Source organism: Benincasa hispida, chromosome 9, assembly GCF_027475165.1.
Source record: "Benincasa hispida cultivar pf3 chromosome 9, pf3_genome.v1.1, whole genome shotgun sequence".
NCBI classification, from domain to species: Eukaryota; Viridiplantae; Streptophyta; class Magnoliopsida; order Cucurbitales; family Cucurbitaceae; genus Benincasa; species Benincasa hispida.
The window spans coordinates 86,178,288-86,188,858 of NC_143486.1; the positions used below are offsets into that span (position 1 = coordinate 86,178,288).

General features: G+C 34.5%; 1 protein-coding gene across 8 annotated transcripts; it reads right to left on the minus strand.

Annotated features, from left to right (window-relative positions):
* Positions 1-529: 529 nt before the first annotated feature.
* On the minus strand, positions 530-5,700 carry LOC120087270 (Ubiquitin carboxyl-terminal hydrolase family protein). 8 transcript variants are annotated; one of them, XM_090317349.1, is made up of 3 exons: positions 5,578-5,700; positions 3,370-5,442; positions 530-2,344 (listed from the first exon to the last, which is right to left on the minus strand). In XM_090317349.1, the coding sequence occupies exon 2, from the start codon at positions 5,397-5,399 to the stop codon at positions 4,197-4,199; it is 1,203 nt and encodes a 400-aa protein (XP_090173475.1). In that variant the 5' UTR covers positions 5,400-5,442; positions 5,578-5,700; the 3' UTR covers positions 530-2,344; positions 3,370-4,196. The 8 variants fall into 8 exon arrangements, with proteins under 8 accessions (XP_090173475.1, XP_090173474.1, XP_038900143.1 ...); XM_090317348.1 differs by adding an exon at positions 2,426-2,522 and having other exon boundaries at positions 3,370-5,676; XM_039044215.2 differs by having other exon boundaries at positions 530-5,442; positions 5,578-5,680.
* Between the last annotated feature and the right edge of the window lie 4,871 nt (positions 5,701-10,571).

Consider the following 10,571-nt stretch of genomic DNA (forward strand, 5'->3'; position numbering starts at 1 on the left):
AAAAAAAACAAAAAGAAGTTTAATGGATTTACACACTATTCCTACTCCTACCTAAACAGATTGAACAATAGAAGACTTGCGATGAGAATAGGTAGAGACACAACAACCATTAACGCATAGTAATGTTTATTATCTTAAATCGTCCGAGTAATCCCAGCTCATTGCACTAACACATTGCACACCTCTCGGTGGTCGGTCGTATGACTATATCTCTATAGTACATGGTTGTGTTAAGCATAAGATTGTGCCTATCTCTAGGAACAATGCGAACTTTACTTTAGTGCGTTCCATCTCTTACCTTCTCAGGCAGTTAGACGCGGCTATTTAACTTATAGACAAGTAATGCAACATCCCATAGACAAGCATTGCTACAGCCTCTCACCAAGCAAAGAGGATTAACTCACTATACTCGCACAACGCATACCTCTCGGTGGGTTGCTTCATGCATCCTATCTCTAGGCTACACGATTAAGCATGTGATTGTCTTTGATAAATAAACATTGAAGATAAACTATGATAGAGATGAAGATATGAAGAAGATGGCAATGAAGGAGTCAAGATTTGCATTGATCACAAAATATCTTAATATCTTAATATCTTAATATCTTAAGCTAAAATGTAATATAATACAGAGATTAGAAGAGAAAGGAAGGACTCTGCGTCAAGGCTGCCGGTGGTGCCATGGATGAATAGTGGAGATGTCTTTCTCGAGCTCTATCTCCGACAAAAGCTCCGGTCGTCACTCGGTCTGGTTTGTGGAGATGAAGAATTCTCACTGAAAATCTCATTCAAGCTCTCATCTGTGATCACAAACCTCTGCCTCGTCTTGAAATGAAGGTCCAAAAGGTTATTTATAGAGTTTAAACGCCAACAGCTATAATGATTGTGTTATGGCTCACTGAAGCTTTTTTCGCGGTATGGGCAATGTCACATCGCCTTATCTTGTTGATACTCCCAAGGTATGCGTCCAAGCTTGATTCAATTGAAGCATCAACGCATTCTACCCATCTTGCGATCGTCCCTCTATGATGGTTGTCACTCCGTGGCCGCAATTTCCAATTGATCACTGCATTCGCTTGATCACTGCAACTTTCATGCGATGGACGCATACAATCACCGCAACTTCCATGCAATGGACACATACGATTATCGCAACTTCCATGCGATGGACGCATACGATCACAACAACTTCCATGCAATGGACGCATACGATTAACACAACTTCCATGCGATGGACGCATACGATCCAACTTTCAGCGCATGCGTTTGTCTTCGATTGCTTATTTCCAACGCATGCATTTGATTCTTGCGATAGCTACAAAAATACACTTTGGCATGGAGTAATGCATAATATTGGGGTCAGTGAGGGTTTAGGTGCTAATTGATGCAAAACTCAATTTTTCGCAAATTTTAAGTATTATCACCGGATTTTCTACTTATTAGCCCTCATGATTCTAAATAAAAGACTTATAATAACTGGCATTTCTGCCAGTTATCACCAATATTCAGACTCTTCACTTATTCTTTGACCATGTAAGTGTAATATTTACTATCATAAAAGAACATTCTTCTTTTAGGGGAAAAAAAGTTAAAAATCAACCTATTTGTTATAAATATTAGAATTGTGTAGATGTTGTAGGTTACAAATTCATTCATTAATCTCCATAACTTTATTTTTCCTTCTTCATGTTTGGTTCTTGTAACAACTATTCTTACCACTATTCTTACCACTCTATAAATAGAAGTTCTACAATTGAGAATAATGATATTTCTCTCTACTTTCTTCTTTCCATCTTCTCTTGTGTTCTAAATTGCATCAATTTTTATATCTCCCTACATAAGAGGATTCTAAAATACACATCAGTCTAGAAAAGCCATTATACACAATCTTACTTCCAAAAGCTTATCAAGACTTTTTGTAATCGCCTTGAATGAGCTAGATAAGTCTATTTTGCCATAATCTTTTTTACTACAGATGTTGAAAGCATTCCATTGAGCACATATTACAAAGGCTAGGAAATAGACGTGTGAAGCAGTACAGTTTAAGCCATTGTAGATTCCGTACTATAAATTATAATTTCGAATAGAAAATCAATCTGAAGTACTTCTCATTCTCATCAACATATCAAACCGATTAATTTTAGGAATTGAAAATAATCCTTCACCGTACATAGAAATGAACCCGATTCATTCATATAACCAGTAAGAAAAAAAAAACCTGAATGTCATGATATTCATGTGGCAGATCCAACAACAAACAGGAAACAGATATGCATCAACCCCCACTTGACGAGCCATTTCAAAGACATCTCAAGCAGCTCCATCCTCTGTGCACTAAATGATTCTGCAAGCAATTTGAGAAAATCATTGCCATGTCTGAAATAAAACATCAATTATATTTCAATGTTAAATAATTTGCAAGTACCTCAGTTTGCCAGAATTATCTTTACATGTGCATTACAAATCCAACAAATCCAAAGATTAGTTCCACTACATTTGCAACTATACATAATGTGATCATTCTGCACATTTTTTTTTAAAGAAAGGAAACAATTTCATTGAAGAATGAAATAAAAGATTAAAAACTCCATAAACACCTAAAGGTGAGATTACATAAAAAATTTCCAATGGAAAATTAAATAAGAATTTGATCAGACAAAGGCCGATAACGTCTACACTAATACAACACATGAGACAAAATCAAATCCATAAAACTATGGAAGGAGGAAGAAGAATCCCAGAAGCGACAACCATTCCTTTCCAGCTAGAGAAACAAAAAAACACTCGATTAAAAGCAAGCCAAAGAGTCTTCTTTTCGCCATGGAAAGGATGGCCATCAAAGATGTAGTCAAGAAAATCATAGCGTGAGTCCGGAAAAGCAAAAGACCATGTAAAAACATCAACAATAATGGCCCAGTATCGAGAAGCAAATGAACAATGAAGAAAAAGGTAACCCGAATCTTCCTTATGAGCTGAGCACATAATACACCAACAACGGGAGAGCGATAAATAAGGCATGCGTCTTTGTAGTCTATCAATTGTGTTAATAGCTCCAAGACTAAGCTCCCAAAGATTTTTTTTTTATCTTCTTTGGATAAGAGTCTGACCAAATCATCTTACAAAGAGAGTTGGAAGAATGATCAGGGTTGTTCACTAAAGCAGCTATGAGAGACTTGACTGTAAAAGAATTGGATGGATCAAGGGACCAGGACCAAGAATCATTGTAACCACTAATGTAGCTGAAGATAATAGAAACGATAGAGAAGCCCAGTTTCCAAATCAAGAAGATTCCAACAAGGAAATAAATTACAAGCACTTTGAGACAATATCTACGCATCACCAACTGTTATAGAATGTCGTGTAGATAACCTGAACAGACGAGAGAATCCCACAATTAAGCCATGAATCAAGCCAAAAGGAACTGGATGAACCATTGCCCAATCTAGCGCGACAAGCAACAATATTTCTACAAGAGCTGATAAATCGCCATGAGCCTTATAAGATCCATGCTGAATAGGCTGAGGCCAAACAAGTAAACCAGAGGAATAATGCTTGGCAACAATGAGATTACGCCAAAGAGCCATTTCCTCATGGATAGACCTCCAAATCCATTTTTCCAGAAGAGCAAAGTTTCATCTTTTGAAATTACCAATTCCAATACCTCATAACAACTGAGGAATTTTTGTTTGATCCCAATTAACATTGAGCAAACCAATACTTTCAATGCTGACTTGGTGGGTAATAATATTTCTTGTGCTTTAGATGATGGATCACATCTGAGATCTTGCACGTGAATACTTCCTGCTCTTTCATCAAGTAATTATTTGAAATTTAAAACTGGGTGTACTCGTTAGAAACTTAATGAGCACTTCTGGTGAGAATGACACCATATTTCCATTTATCAAATACTTCATAAAAGATTGGAGAATTAACAAACCTCAAGCATCAGTAAGATTCTTGGGAGAGATGTTCACTTCATTGTTCTGATCAAATGCAACTCCTTCTGCTGGAGGGCCGAGAGAAACATTGATAGAGCAGACGTTATCTGTTACATACATATGATAAGATAAATAGATTGCTTCAGAATAGGTCAGGACTAAACTTCACTCCATAGAACCGAACTGATGGTTTCATTCCTCCAGACATCAATAAAGAAGATTAGATTAAATGGATGCTCATGAAGGTTCAGAATCCTTTTACCCACTAAGAAGATCCCTAGTTTCCGTGTCAATTGTATTAACATCTAATGCAGTCTCTTCTGAACAACCAGTATCCTCCATATCCAACTCAGGGTCATTCTCAGCCAAACCCAAACTGTCGTCCTCCATTTCAGAAATGTCATCAAAAGTTTCAATCTTCTTTTTCTTTCCTCTATAACCAACGAGGCTTAATACCTTCTCCTTCCAAAGAACCAAAGGGCATTTATCAATCAACTCCGGACCTTCATAAGCTTCTGTCAAGAAAACACTAAATCTTTTACCCCTCTCTGAAACATAGAAAATCCCAATATGCTTCAAAAGAAGTCTCATTAGTTTTTGAGGCATCACAAGTTCCCGCCTAAAGTGGGTAAGGTGATCAGTAACGAGTCTCTTCTCCATGGTAAAGCTAAGTAACTCGTGCATAACAGCAACAGCCCTTTTATCAAATTCAAGTGAGCCAGCTTGTAGCCCTCTGGCATCGGCATATGGAGACAAATAAGACCTCTTCTGGAAGTGATCAATTTTCCCTCCATATCTATACATTTTCTTGTAATTGGAAGGAAATTTCAAGGGAAAAGGAAGTGAAAGCAAACCTGGGGTATGAGTAGCAGTGCTCTCAGTCACACCCATAAACTTCCTCTCCAACTCTGTTACAGCCCAGGCAGGATTCCAAGAAACAAGCTCCAAATATTCACATTCATCCTCAGACTTCACCATCTTAAATAGTTCAGGGTAATCATTCACCCATTTCGCTCGAAAATCAAGTGGAAGCCCAAAATCTCTTCTGAAATGAGCAATTTTGTCTACCGGAAGCCGCTTATTCACTGACATCATTAAAAACCTAGTAACATACTCGGCAGCTTTGTCAGCCTGTTGTTCAATTAACTTCTCCTCCTCCTCCACCAAATCTTCGGTTTGTTTAGTCATTCCACACCACAATACACCCCTCTGATCCTTGTATAGTTCAAACAGTTTAGGCGATTTTCTAATGAAGTCCGAGACCTTATGCGGTTTCGGGAGATTGATTTGTCTACGATATTGCTCTAAATTCCTAACAGGAATTATCATCTCAGGCTCCTGCTTGAGGGTTTCAATCAAGAAGAGTACCTTGTAAGCTACCTTCCATTTTTCCGTCGCTAATTCAAGATCATGCACTCTCTTCAAGCGGCTTCTATCCTGAACGCGCTTACTGTTTGTCATCGACCGGGATTGCGACCACGACCATAACTCCACAAAACGATTTCTGCATAGATAATATGTGAGCTCGTTCAAGTTAAGAAATTGAAGATGACGAGAAGGATTCACATTGTACTCATTCGAGATTAGGGCCTTCGAAGGATTAGCAATCCGAACAGCCATAAACATGGAGGAAGATTACCAATGCAACGTCGCCTCTCCAAGTGTTTGTGAGAATGCCGCAGAGAGATGAGCGATTGCTTTACGAACCAGTAATGGCGCCTTGGCGCGATGTTTGATTCCACTGGGCGAGTTAGGAATCTTCGTAAAAGGCCGAGTTGTAAAGGCCTATTTAAGAAATGGGCCTCAACTCTTTACTCCGGCCTGCTTGAGTAAAACTCGACACTGCCAAGGGTATCTTGGTAAGCACACTATTTTTTGTTTTTCTTCTAGGAAACAAAACCACCAACAATAACAAAATTAGACAATTTAGTGTTTCTTGTTGTGAATTTGAGGAGCACAGTAAAAACATAGATATCAATAAATTATAATATTAAAATAAATATAATATAATATAATAATAAAATAAATTAACAAAATAAAATAGATTAACAAAATATAAAATTAGAAATTTCTCTAAATTTTCTACTTTCTCAAATTTTCATGGACTTTGCCTAATGTGTGTGTCTTCCAAAACCCACAAAATGTCACTATTTATAGGCAATTTGGCAAGTAGAAGGTGGATTACATGGACACTAATAACTTGTAATATTGAGACACATGGACAACATTTTGGGAAATGGGGGCATGACACATGGTCAATAGACACTAAATATGAGCATTTAATGAACATCTATTATCATAATATTTATAATACTCCCCCTTAAATGTCTATTATATATATGAAATATGTCTGGTTAAAACCTTATTAGGAAAAAACCCAATGAAAAAAAAATCCCAATGAAGGGAAAAGAGTACATATTTCATATAATATATATTCTTAAAAAATATATTTACTCCTCATTCATGGAAACATCACTTGGAATCTCTGAGTCGCCGCATTTCAATATTGTGCACTAGTTTTTCAAAGATTGCGGTAAGTAATGCCTTTGTAAATAAGTCTGTCAGGTTATTTTTCGAACAAATTTATTGTACAATGATGTCGTCATTTTCTTCAAGATCATGAGTGTAGAAAAGCTTTGGTGAAATGAGTTTTGTTCTATATTCTTTAATATATCCTCATTTTATTTGGGATATGCATGTTGCGTTGTCTTCGTATAATATCATTGAAAAATTTTTACTAGAAGACAAATCACATGTTCCACGAATGTGCTGAGTCATTGATCTTAGTCATACACACTCTCGACTAGCCTCGTAAATTGCAAGAATTTTAATATGATTTAAGGAAGTGACTTTTATGGTCTATTTCACCGATTGTCATGATATAACAGTTCCTCCACATGTGAACAGATAACATGTTTGAGATCTAGCTTTATGTAGATCAGATAAATATCTAGAATCTACATAACCAACTAAATCGTGTCGACCGTTCCTTAAAGATAATGAAGTACATGCTTAATCTCATTCTAATTTCTTTTTGTTGTAGAAGAACTATATCTTACTAATAAATTTACTGAAAATACAATATATGACCTTGTATTATTAGCAAAATACATAAGTGCAACAATTGCACTAAGATATGGTACTTCAAAACTAAGAAGTTCTTCATTATCATCTTGATGTCGAAATGTATCTTTCTTCACATCTAGTGAACAAACCTCCATTAGAATGTTCAATGGATGTGTTTTATCCATTTAAAACATTTTCAAAACTTTTCCTGTATAAGTTGACTGGTGAACAAATATGTCATCTACTAAATGCTCAATTTGCAAGCCAAGGAAAAATTTTGTTCTTCTGAAATCTTTCATCACAAATTCTTTCTTAAGATATTCTATTGTCTTTGAAAGTTCTTTAAGAGTCACAATTATATTTAAGACATCAACATATACAATTATAATAGAAAATCCTAACTGTGATTTCTTCATAAAAACACATGGACATATTAGATTATTTTGATATCCTTCTTTCAACAAATATCCACTCAGGCAATTGTACCACATTCGTCCTTATTGTTTCAATCCATAGCAATCTTGAATGCAATTCCAGGGAATTTGATTTATATGTTTCAGGTACCTTAAATCTTTTTGAGATTATCATATAAATACCATTATCAAAAGATCCATATAAATATGTTATGACTAAATTCATAAGATGATATCCAGATTTTCATACACAGTCGAACCAATTAAATATCTTAATGTAACTGTATCTACCATCGAAGAATATGTCTCTTCAAAATCAATATTAGGTCTCTATGAGAAACCTTGTGAAACTAGTCTTGCTTTATAACTTGTGACCACATTATTTTTATTTTTTTTTTCTTACAAATACCAATCTGCATCTCACAGGTTTGACACCTTCTAATATTTGAACTACTGGTCCAAAAACTTGACATTTTGAAAGTGGGTTTAATTCTACCTCGATTGCTTCTTTCAACCGAAGTTCTTTTCTATGTCAACATTCTTCAACAAATTTTTTTTTTCAGAGTCCTCATTTTTAGATATAATATCAAGAGCAACATTATATGCAAAAATATTGTCAATAACTACATGAGTTCGGTTTCATTTTTTTCCTGTGATCATGATATAGTTTATTGGAATCTGATTATTATTTTTATGTATTCCACCTTCCTCTTTAGTCATGTCATGAATTTCTTCATGGGTATTTACATTATCAACCAAGTCTTCTTGACTATTAATTATTTTTATTTTCGAGGTTTTTTATTTTTGGAATCCACTGGTCTACAATTAAATCTTGTGGGTCCTGTAGTTTGTAATTGTAATGTACAAACGATTTATTTATTTAATAAAATATGAGATATTTTATTTGACATTTAGTAGCATTAACCCACAAAACCAATAAACTAACATCCAAGGTCATCTTTTTTAGCTTAAACATGTATGTAGAGACATACAAATAGATCATGTTTAAGTGATAACCTAAATGGTTTGTAGTAGATGGATAAGGTTAGATACCTTATCCTGGTGACACTACGAATACAACCTACTTTGTAGATGTTACAATTGTTGTAAAGTGCTACAAATGATCTGATCCTGGTCATTCATGTGAAGACATGGGAGCAAGGATGTTTTATACAAAAGGGTTTGTATAAGACCGGACCACAAAATGAATAGTCTCATTATATAACGCCGTTAATAGTAAAGACTTACATGACCATATGTGATATGACCTAAATCCTGAATGAGTTATGAACTCATGCCTATGAAGGCGATCCTTTGATTTGTGGGTAAGAGTAGCTAAATCGTTGTCTCAATAAGTCTACCATTTTGGGGATTTGTTTGATTGGGGAGCTGGGAACACAACTACAGAAGACGGAAGTTACTTCTTCCATAATGTCCGGGTAAGTAAATAAATTTCTCCTTTAAGGGCTGATTCCGGGGCTTGAACAATGTGATACCACACCCTCTCTTAACTCAGGGGTTTGGTCATAGTTGAGCTATGACTTATTGTTCATTTAAAGGATCGATGATACTTAAGAAGTTAGATGTAACTACAAGTGCAAAACAGTAATTTTGACCAAGTTGTACTTACGAGCAATTTGTGAAGGGTCATTTCGCTATTGATTGGTTATTGCCAATGAACACAGAAATATATTTATAGTGCGAAGAGTGCAACTATCGATCTTTAGTGGAGTGACCGACAATTAATGGATGTTGAATAATTTAATTAAAAGAGTTTAATTAATTATTCAAGTACCATGGAGCTTCAATATCTATAGTTTCATAAGTTCCCATTTGTAGCTCAACAAGGACTGTTGAGAATTAATTTAAGAATAATTTGAATTTTTCAAATTAATTAAGAGAATTAATTATATGTGATATAATTAATTTAAATTAATTATATATTATATAATTAATATAATGTATTTGATACATTATAGTATAAAGTTTATTTAAAGAGGAATTAAATTTGAATATGATTCAAATACTAATTATATGAGTGAGATTCATATAATTGATTTTAGTATAAATATGATTTATATTAAATACCATGCAGTATAGAGAGAAATAAAACTATAGGTTATATTGTATTTGATACAATATAAAAACTATAGGTTATGTATTATATATGATATAACATATAGTTATATATACATACAATAAGTTAGTTATTATATATATATAATTTTTATTTAAATTAAATTATTTTTTTTTCCAAAATTAAAGGGAGAGAAATAACTTCCTTCCTCTTAATTCTCTCTCGATCTCTATCGTGATGAGTGGGTAATTCCACGAGACAATTATCTTCCTCACAGAAGATCTACATAGTCTCCCTAGGGTTGTGTCTCATCTACTGCTCTGCCAATAAATTCTCCCAATAGAGTTTATTCTTCCTCTCTCTCAAACTTTCTCCTTCATCCTAAAACTCAGAGGCCACACTCTTGAGAATTCTCATCCTAAGGAGAATACAGAGGTCGCTTTTGTGGTGGTCTCCTCGTTGTTGGTTCTTGGTTCGTGTTCGATTGTGATTGATTCGAAATGGAGGATTTCATGAAGAAGTTTTGACTTCAAGGATATGTAATTCCTAACCTCTTCCTCCTCTTTTATTTTGCGTGCTGTAATTTTATGTTTAATACATAAATTTATTATTCTGTACTTTTTCAATTCTATGCAAAATGAAATTGGGATCGAGCCTGCTTCTAATGCGGACCTTGGGGTTCCTTCATACCACGCTTCTGGTATGTTCCAGACTCATTAGTAATAACTTACTGTATTGGGATATAAATTTTCAATGGAATATTTGCAGCTAGTATATGTGACTTAGTTACTTTTTTTTCATCTATAAATGTATCTGGTAGCTGATTTGCTATATCTTACAAATTAATTATTTTCTAAACTTCAAGTTCACATTAATTTGTACGAGAATGTAAATAATACAATAACAATGCATTCCAAGTAATTTCTTTTTCCAATTTCTCAATTTCTCCCTCTAATGTTGGAAATTTTATCTCACTAAAATGACCATCAGCAAATCATGCAGTAAATATATTATCCCTTGAGGGTTCAAGATATTTAATAATTGATAGTGAATCATATCCAATTTATATTCCTAACC

Excerpts from the sequence above, each read along its gene's own strand:
- LOC120087270 (XM_039044214.2), bottom strand. The coding sequence starts at position 5,564 with ATGTTTATGGCTGTTCGGATTGCTAATCCTTCGAAGGCCCTAATCTCG.